This window comes from Macrobrachium nipponense, chromosome 2 (genome assembly GCF_015104395.2).
Source record: "Macrobrachium nipponense isolate FS-2020 chromosome 2, ASM1510439v2, whole genome shotgun sequence".
NCBI lineage: Eukaryota > Metazoa > Arthropoda > Malacostraca > Decapoda > Palaemonidae > Macrobrachium > Macrobrachium nipponense.
Genome location: NC_087201.1, coordinates 93,443,552 through 93,462,358, shown reverse-complemented (window position 1 = coordinate 93,462,358; position 18,807 = coordinate 93,443,552). Strand labels below are relative to the sequence as shown.

At 46.8% G+C, this 18,807-nt stretch overlaps 1 protein-coding gene across 1 annotated transcript in view; it reads right to left on the bottom strand.

Annotated features, from left to right (window-relative positions):
• Nucleotides 1-18,807, bottom strand: part of LOC135221254 (uncharacterized) — a 395,658-nt gene that overhangs the window by 327,620 nt on the left and 49,231 nt on the right. Inside the window, exon 3 of the mRNA XM_064259070.1 lies at nucleotides 10,736-10,895. Within this exon, the coding sequence (XP_064115140.1) occupies nucleotides 10,736-10,895 (160 nt within the window). The remainder of the gene's footprint in view (nucleotides 1-10,735; nucleotides 10,896-18,807) is intronic.

The window sequence follows — 18,807 nt, the reverse complement described above, 5'->3', positions numbered from 1 at the left end:
GCGGGTCAATCCGAGGCACAGGGACTTGAACTGGAACACTTGTTCGAGAGAGACCAGAGGTCCCTAGTTTCCATTGTAGGGGACCAAGATGAAGTCGCATAAGGGACCAGCTTCTCCTGAAAGATAAAATTTCCAAGAAGAACCTGCCAGTAAGAGCTGATTGAGAATCTTCGACTGGGTGGAGATTTTGTATTCCTAAGTTCACAAATGAAGCGTTCCAGGCAAACCGAAGCAGGCGATCTCTGTTCTGCAAGCAGCTTTCTCTTTGGAACTTTGCTTAAGATCAAGTGTTCATCGGAGGTACCGCAGCAAACGGATCCCTTGTAGCAGAGCCCAAATCAAGATGAGAGAGAAGACCCTTGTGAACACCGAGGGGACATGGTCAATCCAAAGCACAGGACTTGAACAGGCACAATTATATTCAAGAGAGCAGCAAAGGAACTTCCTGGATGATGGATGAATAGGGATTTGGAAAGTATTCGTCCCTTAGATCTATCAACGCATGAAGTGTTTGCCCTCACCACTGACTGCCAACAACAAGTGGGGTCTCCATCTTGAACCTCACAACTTCCTGACAAAATGTTTCAAAAGTGGAAGTCGATCAAGGCCCAACCCCCTGACACTCAGCACCAAGATGTGAAGATAAAAACCCCGGAGACAGACCACCACTTCCACTATTGCACCCTTGCTCAAGCATTTTCTGCACTTCTCCTGGAGAGCCAAAGAACTTCGGAGAATCAGGGGGAATAACTTACCTGAGCCAGAGGTCTGTTCCGAGACGTGGGGGTGGGAGAAGAAAATGGTAGTAGATACACCACCCAAAAGGACAATCTACTACCCACTTCTCCACCCCATAGATCTGCCACTGGCCCCCGGCCCACCAGGCAAACACCCCCAACTGTGGCAAGGAGAGGGAGAGGCACCAACCTATTGAAGACCCCCCCCTTATTTCTACCCCTGGAGCCCTCCTTAACCTGCAAGAGTGGTCGAAAGGGAGTTGGTAAATTCCACTTAGGCTGAGGATGATGAATGAGAGGGCCCCAGCCAAAGCCGAACGTACTAGACAGCTTACTACGTGACGATCTCTGCATGTGTTGCTGAAAACAGGAGGAGAGGCGGAGAGAGAGGGGGATGTCTCCGAGGACTCGATCCAACTGGAGACAGCTGATAGCCACCAACCTGCTCATTGTTTGTCAGCTCACCGTCGGTCTATCACATCTCCGCCTCACCCCCCCCTTCCATGTACAAGGAAACAGGAACTGATTAATCCAACATATCCCCAATCCTGTGGAGCGCCAAAAGGACTCGGAGTCAACCAATCTCGCCAATCATGGACACAACGCGACTTCTCTTGATCAGAAGAAGCTTAACCCCAAATAGATACTAGAGAGCAAGATAAGAAAAACCTGGCCCCCAAACTGTAACAAACGGGAAGAGAAGATGCACTCACCAACCACCTGTCCCCGCGCAGCAGAGGTTCAATAGTGAGCAATAAGATGATACCAGCAGCGCACTACAAAATGGCTGACCACGAGAACCATCATCAGAGAAGTCCAGGGGAGGAGGTAGAGCTTGGAGAGGGCCGGGGGGGGCTTCCATGTAAGTCCGTAACCATGCGACGCCTCATAGCGCACCATTTTGAACACCTCCGATTCTGAAAGAGAAGAAACTGATGAAATGCCTCCTCCCATTTCTGGGATCCAAATTATATCAAATCAGGCCTGAGGGCCTCCCGAACTCCAACAATGAATCGTGAAGAAAAGGAAGAGGACAAAGGCACACAAAATCTAGCATCATGGAGTGTGACTGAGGGAAGAAGATGGAAGCATCGGGGCTATTTTAGGCGATGGAAAACCCTTCCCACACAAGGAAGAGTCAAAAACTTACAATGCTCCCTCTACAAAAATAACTTCCACTGCGATTTAGGCCAAACCATGACATACCAGCAGGGATTCATTTATAGTAAAAAAAGGGATTTTGACGAAGGGAAAAATCTATTTCTGGGTGAATGGGCTCGTGTCGCCCTATGAAAGTAACCTTAAATCATTCTTCTAGGTAAAATTATCCTAAAATTACCAGAGAAAAACAAACTTAAGAAAATGTCAGTAAAAATGACTGATCCACTCTTAAAAGAAGTGCTTGTCGTATGATATAGGGCGAGTGGGAAACACTACACGAGACAAAACAACCAATTAAGAACTTCCCTATCAGAATCCCCCAAGAGAGAGCCGATACCAACGGGCGATGCCAGCTTACTACTACTACTAGAGGGACGCCTACGGACAGCAGCGACCCCTAGCGGACCATCCTTTAATTAAAACATAAAATACATCTTGTCCCTGCAAGGGGGGGGAAACAAACCTAAAAAAGGGATGGTTCATAGGGCGACACGAGCCAATCACCCAGCAAATAGATTTTTCCTCGTCAAAATCCCTTTTCTGGGCTCAGCTCGGTCGGCCCTATGAAAGAGTACCAGAGAAACAGACAAGATGGAAAAGGAAATAAGGAAAAACAGATTAAATGATGATATAATATAATAAATCAGATACAGCATCAAAATAAGCACTTCAAATAACTTACAATAATCAATAACAGAATGGTTAGTAACTTAAGTACTTAAGGGTAGATCAATTAAAAATTAAAAATATTATGTAAAATAAGGAAATTTTTTGATTTACTTAATTAGAATATATAAATACAATTATGTACATATATGTTCCGCCCCTAGATAAAATAAAGGGTAGGGTACACCAAGTTCCATCCATTAATCAATTAATACAATTAATTCAAATATATACAAACACATTGTGAGTGAAACTTTATCACAAACCCAATGGAGATTTATACAAAACATATTTGTGGGGCCTACCTCAGCATAAAAAATAAGGGTAGAACACTGAAGTACATATCAGTACAAGGGTGGTGTCCCCTAGCAAAAAATAAGGGACAAAACCCTATAAGACACAACGGCTAAGGCTATGATGATGAGTAGACTGACGATAGGTTGAGGCATGTGGTTGATAGGTAGAAAGGAGGACCTGGATCAATCTACAACTATAAGCAGTATCAGGGGAACTATCGTTTCCGCTGATACTGCTGAAACTTTAAAGATTCCAAGGACTTAAATAATGCCGTTTAAAGAACTGTGGATTTCCATCCAGTAGATACTTTCTAAGATCCTCAAAGTTCAGATGTTGGAAATAATAATTGAGGTGGCTACTCCTGATTATGTGCTTTTGGGACTGACTCAGGGTTGGCTGTTTAATGAATAAAGGATTTGCTGTCTAATGCCTTTAACTGATAAAGTACCACCTTTTTCTCTCATGGAGGAGAGCACCGAGGATATAGAAGAAGTTCGAGATAGAAAGGCTCTAAGAGTTGATACTGGGCAGAGGAGAAAGGATCCTGTGGAAGGGGATTAACCTTCCAAGAGCCCACTTGCAGAGGGTATCTTCAGTTTTGGCCTAAAAAGCTACGATCCGGAGCAAGTTAGACTTCCTGAAGGAGGAATTCACATGACCCACATCCTGGATAGAGCCGACAGTCTGAAATTCTAGCTCCTGAGGCAGGCTTATAAGAATACTTGTGTCTTCTAGGAGCATATGAATTGTCAAGATGAGTTGTCAGTATCTGAAGTAGTTTGAGGGACATCATTTAAGAACATGAAACTGTAGTAGCCTCTGAGAAGGTCTAATTCTAGCCACAGGCTTTAGGGATAGATGTGAATAAGAGTTCAGTCAAAATTATCTGAAAACCTACTTGAAAGATTTCTTCAAAGCCGAATTATGAGTGGTAATAGTGCTAGCTGCTAAACCTTTTTCAAATAAGGATCTGAAAAGGATAATGCCAAATTAACTGTCATGGGTGGTAGTGTTCGAGTTCTCAATGAAGATGCTAATTTTTTTAACAGCTGATCCTATTGTTAAGGTGACTCTTTTATCTGATTGCTAGAAGAGATATTCTGTGGCAATTTCCGCATCTTTATTAGCCGCAAAAAACTTCATGAAGTCATAAAGTTAGGGTCTGGAGACGTTCCTGAGGGAAGCGAAACAGTCCTCATTGTACGGATTGTGATAGTTTGGGATTGGGGACCGTTGAGTCGGAGACCCAATTCCAAAAGAAGGGATACCAGTTGCTCTTGGGCCAGTCCGGTGCAATCAGAGCTACTATCCCTTAAAGACCTTAGTTTGTCTAGACTTTCACAGAGAAGATTCACTGGAGGAAAAACATAAATCTTCCTCCAAATGATTCCTATCAACGAACAGGGGCGTCCGTGGCATAAGCCAGAGGGTCCAGGTTGGGGGGCCACATAGCAAGGGAGCTTGTGGTTCGCTTGTGAGGCGAAGAGATCCACTTGGAGACCTGGGGACTCTCCGGCTACCCACTGAATGACCCGACGTCAGAGGACCACTCCTGCTTCAGAGGAACTGGACCGGGACAGGAGTTCTGACTATCACATTTCTTACTCCTGCCAGGTGAGTGGCAGACAGATGCCATTTGTGTTTGCTTGCTAATGCAAAGATGGCTATCATGACATGGGTTCACATGCTGGATTTGGACCCTCCTCTGTTTGATGCAATGAACTACCACTGCCCTGTCCAAAACTAGCCTTAGATGAGACTTCCCTTTGTGGGGGCAAAAGAGTCTCTAGAGTAAGAAACCGTGTGTATTGCTTCCAAAACACGTTTATGAGGGAGCTTTAGAAATTGAACTGACCAGTCCCCTGAACCTGTTTTTGAACTGAGAGTATCCCCCCCCCCGGGACACAGGGATGCATCCTGTCTTGTGAATGGTTAACACTGGGAGGGGATAGTGAAGGGTACTTTCTGGCTAAGTTCTTTACTTTGACCAGGCCGTTAGCTGTGCGGGAGGATCTGTGGAATTACTGGACAATTGTCGCGATATTTGGAGGTTGCTTTGACGCCAAATTTGACTATCACTTTCAGCCTGCTTTCAGAAGGATATCTGTTTACTGAGCAAACTGAAGAGCCACTAGGATCTCTCGGTTTCTCTTGACGTTTGTTTGCATTTGAGAAATGCCTGACAGATTTTGCTATTTCGTCCGTTTGACACTGAATGATAGATTGTGGAGAGGACAAATCCCATTGGCTTCCTAGCCACTGAAAACGAGATTCCGGAAATAATGGCTGGATTCGTTTTGTTTATCTGGAAACCCAGATGTGCCAGAAGTTGGGAAATACCTTTTGTAGCTTGAGACATCCTCGACTGTTGGGGCACAGATCAAACAATCGTCGAGTATGCCGCTACCCTGATCCTGAGCTCTCAATTGTTGTACAACACTTTTCTGCTATCTTTGGAATACCCTGGGGGGCTACATTCAGACCGAAGGCAATCACTTGAATGAGAATGTCTGATTCCTAGGCGGAATCCTAGATATGGGCGGAAGTGCTGGTGGCTATAGGGATATGATAGTATGCGTTGTAGATCGATGGGCATGTGACGGCTACACGCGGAATAAGTCCGACTTGCGGAGGGAAGCATCTGAACGTGTCGCCAGACGAAATGAAGAGTTTAGCTTTGACAAAGTCTAAGATTACCTTCTTTTTGTTTGAGCCTTTCTTGGCACGCTGAATAAGCGACTGAAATTGTTTAGATGTTTTGACTCTCGCAATAGCTCCTTTCTGAAGATTCTTCCGCGTAATTTATCAATTCCTTTGACACGGTATCTGATGCAAATGATTTGATTGGAGGAGGATCTTGGATCCAGCTCCAGCCTATCCTTTGGACACTATGCTCTGTGCCCAACTGCTGAAACCCCACAGTCGCGGGAAGAGGAACGCCTCCCTTTCATACCTGGGGAGCATCATTGCTGATGGGCGAGGTTGGCCACACGCCACTCCTCTGAAACGGCTCTACTCCTGGCCCCTTCCTGCGCCCACGGTGACGAAGGTTAACCTCTCGCCCTACCCCTCGGCTGAGAGTAGCCTTGAGCCTCATAAGCAGGTTAAAGGCAGGCGAGATAGCGAGGAGGTCGAAGGTGCGATTGCTGGGCGGCACCAGAGGAAAGCTGGTTTTGCGTAGATGTAGCAAGGTTGTCCATGTTGGGTAAACTGGGGACTGCCTGCACAAACTGCTGCTGATTGCTGGGAGTTTTTTTATATTTGGCTGGAACCTTTACCCAGCCTTCTGTGGTTCGTGCCAGCTGTGGGACGGATTCCTGTTTCCTCTTCAGAGAAATACCCACCTAGCTCTAAGGCTATGGTTGAGTCTAGCGGCTTCGTGGGGACTTCGTTTCCACTCTGCGGACTTGGGAAGAGATCGCTCCGACATGCTCGCAGCCAAGAGTCTATTAGGCTCGTTGACTGATAGGCACTCTTGAAGAACATTGCTTCCGACCAGTTCCTCCTGGCTTGGAAGAAGTCAAAGGCGTCTAACAGAAAACCGTCTGAAACTGCGATTTCGCCAGGATCTTGAACAGAAAAAAACGGTTCGTTAAGCGATATGAAAGGTGAGCAGCCATTTCCGTAACGAGAAGTTAAGAGAGTTAAGGGACCTGACCAAACTAGGTTCGCGCGATCGAACTGCTGCGGATTAGGGGATCCGCCAGCTAGGTAACTTCCTCACGAACTGGCCATAGCGCAGTCCGGCTTGGTTTATCCAGCGTTGAAAGTAGCTGGCAGGTTCCCATAACTTCGAAGGGGGGAAGAGTGGAGAAGTAGACTACGACTCTCTCAACTGTGAACGGGCTCATCTTGAGGACTGCATGAAGAGCCTTCTCCACCAATTCTAGCGAACGAAGAGAGACATCCTTCTTCCGTCGCCGAAAAAGGAAGGGGATATTATAGGCCTGAGTTAGTATTCGTACACTCCCCAGCCTCAAGGCAGTGAACCCATCCCGTTGGGCGGTGATCTATCTGTAGAGGACTGACTCCTTCGAGATCTTGTCCTCTCTCGTAAGAGCCGTTGGCGTCCAGCCTAGCCATACCCGATGAAAAGGCTTGGGACCAGACCCGGAAGGATAGAACTCGAAGTCCTCAATCCTTCGAGTGCCAAACTCCGGGATCGAAATCATCCCGTCCTTAAAAAGGAGCAAGCCGTACTCTCATGGATTGTCCATAGAGGGAAAAGCTGGCAAGGAGTGTAAGGCGGAAAGTTGGAGTAATCCCCGTGCTAGAAGCAGGGGAGACTGGGGGAGGAGCTGAGACAGGCCAGATACCCGATCCTCAACTCTCTCTCATCCTATTAGAGAGTTCCTGGACCGTCTGTCCCAGTTTGAGACAGACTGCTCGACAATTGCCGCGAACCATTCTGCTCAAAGTGTTCCCCAAGCTGAAATTTGGGAACGTAACCATGCTCTACCTGCTGGCATCATCCGGATGAGACAGGAGAGGAACGTCAGGAGCTGGGTGCTTGCCAACCCCTGCCGGCATTAGCCGGAGAGGGGGCAGCGGAAGCGGCGAGAAGGCAGCGGAACTCGGAGGTAGCGGAGCCTTCTCCTTCGAAGCCGTTGCTCTGGAGCTCTTCGACTGGGGAAGAGCTCGGCTTAGCTCTTCACCGCTGTCGGCGTATGAAGCGATGACTTACATGCCGAAGAAGACGAAGACGACTTCCTAGAAGTCGTTTAGAAAAGTCTTCGGTTCTCTCTTTCCTTTCCTTAGGAGGTACAGAGAGAGCGGGAGTGCGGCCTAGGGATCTCGGATTCCCGGAAAGCATTGGAAGGATGCGGAAGAAAGAAGGGGACAGGAGAAGACCAGGATGCGCCCAAGGAAAGACCTTGGCGCCGACAAACCTTACCTTCAACCTAACAAATCCATCACGGACTACCCGCCACGGCTCGAGATTCAGAGGTCAGGGCGGCGACGTCCGCGGACTGACTCATGGGAGGCTACGACCCCCAACGAATCTGAGGAGTTCTTGGAGATGGCGGCTATCACGGGGTGAGAGCGGCGGACAAGGGTCGATCGCTAAGCCCGTCGACTTGCCCGCAGAAGATCTGGAATGGCCAGCTTTCTATCCAAAATGTAGGCGGGCCCTTGGCGGGTTTTTTCCCAAGCCGCCCACACACGCTTTCAAGGGTGGCGAGGCGACTTCCTCACACCCGCTAGCCTTGAAAGAAAGGCTGGATTACTACCAATTGCGGACAGGGTTAACAAACTTACGAACTAGAAAGTTGTTAGTAAATTCATAAGTAACATCATAATGGATTATACCCCATCCCAAGCTGAGCGGACCAGGTCGTTAGCATATGTTGCAGGCCTCGGGTGCCAGACGATCGACTCGTGTACGAAAGTGCCACTACGGGGCGTGAGACTGCACTGTCATGTCCACAGGGGTCATACAGCGGCGCATTACAGGCGAGGGGACCTGGAGGAGTGGTAGGCTGTAAGTGAAAAACGTACATGAGTACAGAGTAAAACACTTACAGCCTAACATTATGCTCCCCTGGTGACGGAGCCGCTAAAGTTAGATAAAACCAGAGCCCCGCTAAAATACGTGTGGTAACCAGGTTGGAAGATAGGCTATGGCTCCGCCAGTGGCGGAGGCACAAGAATCAACCAACTAGGAGTGGTGGTAATGGAAACCACGACGTAAAATGGCGGGGATGGTTGATAAAATGAAAATAAAATACACAATTCATTGTAAAATATCTTTATAATAGGGTATATATCCTTAAAGTAGCAAAATAACAACATAAAAAACAACTTCTCTCCACCCGTCTACTAGAAGAGTGCGTAGGTAAGGGTAAGCTCCCTTCCGGTAGCGGGGGGAGAGATATAAGGATATAGTAGGCAAGCAATCGACCATCCATAGCACCCACCCTGCCCGCTAGCGGAGCCAATATACTATAACCAAAGGGGCCCCGGCTGCGACGGAAGGCTCCTTTCGTATCGTAAGGGAGGTGGCTGAGTAAAGGGGAGGGGGGGATGGAGGTCCCGGCGAAACACGGCGGGAGCGAGGAAAGGAAAGGGGGGAGGGATGGCCTACTCCTCCCCACCTCACCAACTACCCGTATGGAGACCCGGTACCTCATAGTGGTCGCCCTATACCCCTGCTGGCGGAACCCCACCCCGGCACCTCCGAGAGTGTGAGAGGAAGGCGATGAGGTTGTTATGACAACCAAGGGGTCCCCCAGCTCCTCCCTACATCAGAGAGGGAGGGAAGGGGCAGGGTAAGGTGCTATAGTACACGTGACCGCAAGTGGCCTAGGCCGCGAGCAACACAACCGTGGTAGGGCCACGTGACAAGCTGTACCACATGTGGAACAAGCACCTAGGCTAGCCTCAACACCCTAAATAAAATCATATATCGAAAAAAAGGGGAAGAGACACTGTTAGTAAAAGAGAAAGAAGCCCAGGAGGAGGCAGACTGTTCCGAAAAACAGAAGCCTACTCGGAGCCAGCGATAGCCGATGTAGAGCAAGAGCCGGGATGCTGGGCCGAAAATAAAAATAATAATAGCCCTAAATACCAAGCTAAGAGAATGGGTAGGAGGCTGAACTAGCTAAACTCGATGTAAACAATGAAATGTGAAAAAGTAAGCCCATAAGCATAAGAAGTCCCAGTATGGAGGACCTGGGAATTCTTACGAGGCGGCATGGCCGCCACGAGACAACCGAGGAACCGTATTTGACCTATAAAAAGGAAAATACTGGTACCCGGAAGATAAAATTATTAGTAAAATGTTACTTATGAGTACTTAACTTAGCCGTGGCGATAGCAGAGCGTTCCATGATTCCAAAGCGGATAATCCCAAGAAAAAACACGAGCACAAGAAAATGGCGACTTGTCGCTGGTGCTAAAAATTAAGGATGTCCGCTAGGGGCGCTGCTGTCCGTGGCGTCCTCTAGTAGTAGTAGTAGAGGCTGCATCGCCCGTTGGTATCGGCTCTCTCTTGGGGGGATTCTGATAGGGAAGTTCTAATTGGTGTGTCTCGTGGTAGTGTTCCACACTCGCCCCTATATCATACCGACACTTCTTTTTAAGAGTGAGCGAGTCAGTTTTACTGACATTTTCTTAATTTTGTTTTTCTCTGGTAATTTTAGGATAATTTTACCTAGAAAGAATGATGTTAAGGATTACTTTCATAGGCCGACACGAGCTGAGCCCAGAAATTAGCACCATACCTACTGCATGTGGAATGGCTCCCGTAGCCGAAGAAGCCAGAAAACGAGTACACAGGAAACTGTGAGTCCCCGGGGCACATACGTTGGCAAGGCCAAGAAGACACAAAGGAAGCCATAATATCACAAACACACATGCAGACAAGCAATATGAGCGATTACAGGTAAAACAACCGGGTTGGACGGAGAGTAAGCAACCACATCGCTTATTACGGCAGGTTAAGAAAAAAAGACTAAACGTGATAGCATGGGTGCATGGTCTTTGACCATTTTCCACCCAATATATGCATGCATTGCCAGATCTCACAGATTTCTTGCTTTGCAAGAAAAGAGGTTCTTGTAACTGGAATCCATGACATACAGAGCACATATGCAATGAAACTATTCAGTCAGCAACCAGGTTTCATATTTTCATCCATTGAGTGGCATCTAAGATTCATATAAACTCATTAACTGGGGTAATATAAATGATGGGTTTGTTGTGAAATACTAACTGCATTTTCATGTAAAATGTAATGATTAATGATGAGTGAAACTATTATGGAATCAGGAATGACTTAACAAAATACGATGTTTCTGTAAGGATACAAATACAGTGATATGTATGTGAAAATGGTTATAACAAGTGAAGAATTACACATAGTATGTACTTACCATGCATTCACTGTCAACTGAAATAGGCCGACACAAATCTCTGTTGAAGATCTTACGACCTACCATCAACTCCAAGGCTGATGCCTTACAACCTCCACAGTCAATGGTGCTTTTACCAAATACTGCAATTACCACAACTCTCTGCTTCCCAGTAAAATCTCTGTAATGGGTAATAGTAATAGTAGGTCATTTAGAAATTGTGAAGCCCATAACTCACAACAAAAATAAAACATCAAATAATTTATATATTCTATATTTACAAACCCAGAGGGAAGAGTGGGAGGCATTTCATTACAGGTTTTTTCAACTGTGGACTTTGGGTTCAACCATCCAGTTCTAAGAACCTGGCAATAGGGAAGTGAGTTTTTGAGCTGTCTGATACAAGAACTTGAAAAAGTAGCATTCTTACTGCAGTTATACCACCAAAATAACCCAAGTACTGTACACCATGGAAGGACAGGGCTGGAGAAGTGTGTGTCATCAGTTATCCTGATCATGAAGTAGCTACAGGATTGGAATACCTAGCAGATAACTTTCACAAACTCTACTTTGGATATTAGAAGAAGCTGCTGGTCATCACAGAAGTGTAGTGGTCAACCTTTATGTGTTGAGCATGGAGTATTAGATGCCTTATTCTTATAAGTATCTATATTGGACTTGAAAACCTAAGTAAAGGAAGACACATAGGCCATGAACTGAAACATGGCCCTTTCCACAGGATATTCAAGTATTCTTGTGTGTCACAAAATCAGAATCTGAAAACACTTGTCCTTCAAATCTAGGGATTTTATGATCCTCTGCCTCACCCATAGACCTCCTGGCTGTACAACATACCATAGGGTTCTGTTACATGAGTAATCATGAGTGAAAATGATTACATGCTTATGAGCTTAGAATATGTATTGGTAAGTTGAATGCACCTCATGGGAAATTATCACCAAACATGTCAAGCCTTCTAACTGCAATGATACTATAAAGCTTATAATTTTTTACAAGAATAAATAAGCTTAGCCTCTTGATGAAGAACAACCAAGCCCTGCCTGTGCATGATACCCTCAGAAAAAGTATCATGGTCTACCATCTGTGATGTCATATGTGAGGATCTCCTGGCACTTATATTGGGATGTCAAGAAGGTACCATCAGCAGGCAATATTACAAGCAAGACAACATCAAAATTATCCATCAAGATGTGATACGTACATAATATTAGTGTCATTGACAGCATGATATGTACATAATATTAGTTTCATTGACAGCATACAGGACAGGAACTGCCTCCACATCCTGGAAGGGCTCTAAATTTTCAAACAAAAGCCCTTCCTCAATGCTATACAGAAGCCTGTGAATATCAAAGAACCCTCTACAACAACAACACTATCTCACAATGTTGACACCACTGACAGACCCCAGTGAGGTGTCCAAAAAACCAGGGCTGCAGATTATTCCTTAGCCTGTTTTAATTGAAAGAGACAACAACCAATAAACATAGAGTACCAGAGAGCAATTACCATAGCTTTAAACTATACTTTCAAGCTTCCACCTCTGTATAAATGCAACCAAAAATTTCTTTAAAAATCCATCACATCTCCAATTATTGTTGTAACCATAATGTGTTGAACTACAACGGATTTTTTACAGATATATTTACAAATGCTCATTCATATTAGTAAAAAAACATTAATGAGTGTCTATACCCTGTATGATATGAATTTAAAACATTAGTTGGTGACCTTTCCTCCACTCAGAAAGTATTTACTAGAAAAATAGAAAACTTTATCAAAAATTAACTTTTGCTAATTTTAGGGACACGCCTATGCCATAAGGCCCCATTATAAAGTAAATGCTCAGAGGGATTTGCTTTATATTTTTATCATTTATTCTACAACTAATAATGAAAAATCTCTCCTTTTTTGCAGTTGAAAAAAATCATGAAGTCACTTTTTTGAAAACTAATACTAATACATTACTTTGTCCTAGGACAAAATAAGATATATAGTTATACAACACTATGTACGTTTCATTAAATTTGGTTGTCTCCTTGGAAAAAAAAAGCAAAAGAAAAAAATGACTATTGCTTATTGTGCAACAACTTTGAAATAATGACAGTTCAAAAGCTGATTTTGCTAAACAATAAAATTATTTGTCATATAAGAAATATGTCCTGAAATTTACAATATGATCAAATGACTGTTGCTACCTAATGATTAAACACAAGTCTTGTTTCAGTCTTCTTGGAGATTTAAGCATTTAGTTTTAAAAGAAAAAAAATAAGTTTTCAACAAACAGCAAAGAAAATTTTGAATTTTCAGTCTTGAAATGATCAGGAAATTCTGAGCAAAAAAAATTTGAATGTTCAGTTTTGAAATGATCAGGAAATTTTGAATGTTATCCGTATATGAGGTGTCCAGTGCTAAAACCTACACTCGCCACAAATTTGAGAAATGCACTTTATTGTACATCTGGAATCCCCTTTTGTTCCTCTTTCGAATGGTGTAAGTGAGTGTATATTTTGATGATGAGAATATGGTTCAATTTTGCATTATATGATCTGCACTTTAGTAAATTTCAGCATTAATTTTGTTCATCAATTGTACAATCAATCATACAATCAATCAGTCAATCAAATTGTGCACAGTCTAATTTTTTGTTCATATAAAAATCATATTTTGGGGTCCTAAACATTCCAAAAATTCAAACCTAAAGAAAAATATCTGAAAATATGACAATTTGTCCAAAAATTGCATTTTTCCTAACTATACAAACCTGAGGTCCTTTTACAATAGGAAGGTACTAGCGGCAGCTGGATAGGTCGTAAGCTTTCGAACAAGGGGTTCGGTAGTTAACTGCTTGTCCGACAGGCGGCGCGCGCCGGCCGGGGAGGTAAACAAATCACTTTGCTTTTGGCCCAAGCAAAAACTGCAGAGTGAGGGGTGGCATGAGGTGGGACTAGTGTAAAGGACCTCAGGTTTGTATAGTTAGGAAAAATGCAATTTTGGACAAATTGTCATTTGTTCCGACACGGCATACAAACCTTCGGTCCTTTTACAATAGGAAGACTCACTTCTTGGTGGGAGGAATCTGAGTCTTTTGTGAACAGACTGGTGTTCGTCCAACCTTGAATGCCTCCCTGGTCGTAAGAGCGAGGGAGGGATCCAAGCATCTTGTCCGATCTTGATCGGGTGTGCACCGCAGGATCAATGGTCAGACCTCTGGACCAAGTAACTAAGAGAGAGGCAAAAGCGTATCTCTTCGTACCAGCAAAAGAACAAGTTCCTATTTGCAAGAGGCAACAAATAGTTATGGTTTGTCCTCTTGTTGGCAATCCATTTCTTCCCCCCCTTGTAGGAGGAAGTGGTGGATATTCGCTCCCATCCCTAGTGAAAAGGGATAGGATGGGGCTCTGTCGAGTAGCTCACCGGCATCTCGTCCTTATCCAGCAAGGTGATGACCGTATCCCTCTACCCACAGGTAGAGGGGAGAAAAAAGATAGGAAGAGAAGCCAGTCACTCTCTCATTCACTTATCTATTCTTACAGTCACACAGGACTCGATGCTGTTCAGCCTGCTAGGGTCTGGGTTAGCTACACAACGTGTTGAGCAGCCACCAGGGTCCCAAGGAAAACGATCCAAGGACCTGTGGGCAATATCCAAAAGGTAGAAAGGAGGTGCCAGTGGTGGTTGTACCAGACCCCTGCCTTCAGTACCTGCGCCACGGAGAAGTTCTTGTAACTAAAACCGAGGGAGTGTACTTCTAGGTCATCTTGGTGCTGACGAAGAGGTCTTCAACATCAGCCTGGGATGTCGAGTTTCTTCAGAAGCGGGGTCGCGCTTTCACAGGACAAGCAGCATCTCCTTCGCATCGAAGGCGGTGAAGTCCATTAGGAGGGGATTGTGAAGGACTCTAACCGATCGTCAGGAACCGAAGGGTTCTGAGTCTTCGCTACGAAGTCGGTACGAAATCGAGCGTCACGAATCCCATCCCCTGGATGCTTGACTTCGCAGGAAAAGTCATGCAATACCTCAGAGGAAAAGAAGGGAATGGTCGTATGACCTATCCTCTTCTCGACTTCGGTGATGTCCTGTACCCATACTGGTCTATCCGTCTGCAGCGAAGTGTCTCACATTCTCTATCCCCATGCAGTGAAGTTCTTCTCGGTAGTGGATAGACACCGACACTCAATGGTGGGTGTCGATGGTATGGGTACTGTGACAAGCCGTTAGGACGAAGAAAAGACTGTTATGGAACAACCGAACTAAGTCCACAGCGAAGTTCGTAACTGACTTGGGCGCTCTGACAGCTGCGACTGACTGCGTTCGGTAGGAGGCAAGTTGTTCAAGCGCCCGAGCAAGTCACGTGACCTTCGCCTTAAAAGGGTTATGCCAAGAGACTGAACAAATAATTTGTTCGTCACCGATGCCAGAAGGCGAGGTGAAGATTTTCTTAAGGCATGTGCCCAACAGGCGAAAGTCAATTGCCTTCTAGAGACCGAGGTCCCTGATGGCAAGATATCTCATAGTATAGTTGATTCTCAGCTAAGGAGAAACAACACTATGTGCCGTTGAAGACGAAGGTGTTACAGAAAAAGCAACCTACGTCTTCACAGCTGAACCGAGAGAAGGATTCTCAGATTCTGAACCTGTGCTACAAAGACTGAGAACGCTAACCGCTATTCATTGCTGTCCGGTGAGGATCGTAGTTGCAATAAAAGCGGCAGCGCTTTTCAGTAATGAAGAGACAGGGAAAATACTGCCTGAAGAACTGCTTCTCATGGGCTGAACATTTGGAAGTAGACTGTCAGGTCGGAGAGTAGGCGATGTCTTCTGACACTTCTGTTAATTCGGGCGAGCAATGAATAATTGCACACCTACGAATACGAGATGTTTTGAAGACAAACTCCAGATGGTCTGCAAAAATCATTCGCATTATCGCGGTGCGATGCAGCGGGAGACTAGTACAGACTTCGGTTACCGTGCGGTAAAACAGAAAGATGAAAGAGTCCAAGAGATATCTCTGTTGAAAATTCTCGCAATGTCGAAAGGCGATGAAATCGAGCGTCCACAGCAGTAGATGGTCCTTCATTATTGCGAGAATCCCCACCGTTAATCAGAGACCTAAGTCCATGATTGTTGGGCAGAGATACGGTTCGGTAGTCAATCAAACCAGGGGAGAGAGAGACGTAACCGACCGTGCATCTCCGAGACCTAGCTGATACTGAGCTGCTATCAGGCAGTTCAATACGCAGTAGCTCTCGGTGACTCGTCATCCTGAGTTGGCCAGGTAATCCATTATTCCACGAAGGAATGCGTTCGGCTAGAACCATCGAGCATAAAGAATACGCTCGAGCAATTATATTTAAACGAAACGGATTTCTGGTAAACTACAAAAGCTGATTTTGGTGTTGTCATGACAATACCAAGTATCTAAAATCGAAACTGATAACTGCTGGGAGGTTGCAGGCAACCCCCCGAGTTGCAGTTCAATTAAGATACAATTCGTCTCGGTCACAAACCGTAGAGTTAACTACGGTATGCGCCTACCCCCCGGACAATTCAACTGTTAAAAGAATCATGTTGCGAGGGTAATATACGTAGTATATTTTGTAGGTTCTGTACCACGACCTCCATCCTAAATCTTTTTCCTCTCGAGGAATGAGAATAAGATTGGAGATCGACCGCCTTCGTTCTCTAGTCAAGAGAGTGAAGGAGAAGTCTTTCCCAAAGGAAAGCTTCAATGGTGAACAGAATACCGAAGACGATAGTTCAAGGCCAAACTGGAAGTTCCCGTCCGTTCTTCTCTATTCCAGGTTAATCGCCTACTGTGAGATACTCTTCTTTTAGCAGCAGTCTTCTTCCAAATGCTAGAAATTACAGGAATTCGAGCATAGGCGAGGTTCCCGATTATCGTGTAACAATTATCGGGGATTCTCGCTCACTTTGGACCGTGGTCTCGCCTAAGTGTTTGGAGATCGTAAAAAACTCGAACACTCTGAGTGCGCTAGAAATTCCGTAGAATTCTAAGCACTCAAGCGAAACCCCCCACCGAATTCGTCAAACGATATTCGGCTGGTGGTCCTCTCGATTCCCGTAGAAATCGAGAAAGGGGCAGGATCCCTCCTCAACGACCGGGATACGTCAGGTAGGACCCGAAGATCCCCCCGGTAGAGCAGCCCTAACGTGGGATCTTACAGAGAAATCTCTGTAGGATCCCTCCCCTTTCCCTTGTAGCCGTAAGAAGAGAGGGATAAGGGTGGGGGAGGATTGGTTATACTGGCTCGCCTTCCCAGCGGAACTAGCAGTTGGAGAAGCAGGAGCAGCCATCGCCTTACGGCGATGGCCTCTCAGAGCCTGGGAAAACGTATCGTCAGGAGAAAACGTTTCCCCGAGGAGGGTTACGAACTCATACTGTAGTAAGGGTCTGCCGCCACTGTGAACGTCGTCTGGGTGGGGCTGATCGACACCTGACAGGAGAGCCGATACCGTCCTCCGACTCATTCAGTCCCTCGTCGAGGTCGAAACCTCTCAGGAGGACCGAAGGGGTATTCAAATACGGTGTCCCGAAGACACGTGAAAACGCCTCTGTCGCAGTAGAGGAGGTGAAGTAGCTTGTTCAACCGGCCAGAACTGAGAGAGCCTTCTTGTCGGAGACGAGAGACTACCTGGTTCAACACAGTCGGCAAGCTCCGATCGCGGCAGACCACCGTCGATTTGGGTTCCCTCTCGGGGCCCCAAAACGACTCGAGCCGAGACGTGGCTCTGCTGGTGGGAGCGGCGATCCTTCCCGAGGTCGTTGTCTGACGAATCAGCGCCATAACCTCGGCAAAGTTCCTCTGGATCTCGGAAGTCACAGCATCTTGCAGAGTAGGACCGTTAAGTCCTTCGAACAAGAGCATATTCCGAGAACCTTCCTCCTAAGAAGGGGGAACAGCGACAGCCCTCTCGGTCTTCTCCATCCACTTGCGCATACGTCCTGGCCGGTCCAAGAACCGTGCCTGGCACGTAGGGCGTCGTGGTGGGATTATGAGGGGCGCACCCCTCATGATCACTCCTCAATACCTCGCTCCTCCCGGTGTAACCCGAGGAGGTTGAAGGTACGGGAGAGGCAGACCTGACGCTCCCCTCCTCGCTCGCTGGCAGAACCAGCAGGCTTGGAGGGCTGCAGGCGATCGTCAACCCACGCGTGGCGATCGAGCTGGCAGGCCTGGTCGACCGTCTCGCTGTGGAGAAACGGCTGGACTGAGCACAGCGGCCCCGATCTCGAGTGTCAGAAGAGCTGGTGCTGGTTGCCGTACCCGATCGCTCTCTGTGAGAGCGACGGTCAGGCGACCTGCAGGCTCCACTTTCACAGTGAGACGGTGCTTGTCCTCAACGGCACGTCACGTCGCTGGTTCCAGCCGTGGCTGGCACCGGCGAACGGGGGGACCTCTTCCCAGCCTCAGCCCGTGGCCTGGTCGTGGACCGTCACGTCCCCGGGTAGCCAGCTGGGTCGCCGCGAGAGCGAGAGCTGGTCTGGTGAGAGTCGCGTGAGCGGCTGTCACCAGTCTTCCGACCCCGTGCCGTGAACCTGACGCTGAGCGGGCTCAGAGTCTGGTTCCTTGGCTGCACGGTCGCTGGTAGGCGACCGTACACTCGGTACCTCCCGCGAACGAGAGGCCGAGACGGACCCTGATGCAGTGGCAGAACCACTGACACCAGGCGAGGAAGTACCGGTGTTAGCCGGTACCCCTCTGGTCCCCGTAGTCTTCTTCCTTGCGGAAGAAGAGACGGGCCCCGCTCCCGAAGGAGCAGGAGGACCAGCGGAAGGAACCCTCCCTCCCGTCCCACCGAGGTGAGACGTGGGTCCGAGAAGCTCGCGAGAGAGACTTCTTAGGAGGGAGGAGGCAACCTTCTTCTTCCTCGGCTGTGAAGCCTTAGAAGTCGAAGGGAAGAGGCGGCAGCCGATGACGATGAAGAAGATGAAGACGACGACGACAACACCTTTCCTCCTCTTCTTCGTCAGCTTCCTCAGGACAGACGTAAGATCTGCTATCCAGGGCGGAGCCGGGGCTGCTGTAGCCGAAGCCACAGGGCCTGGA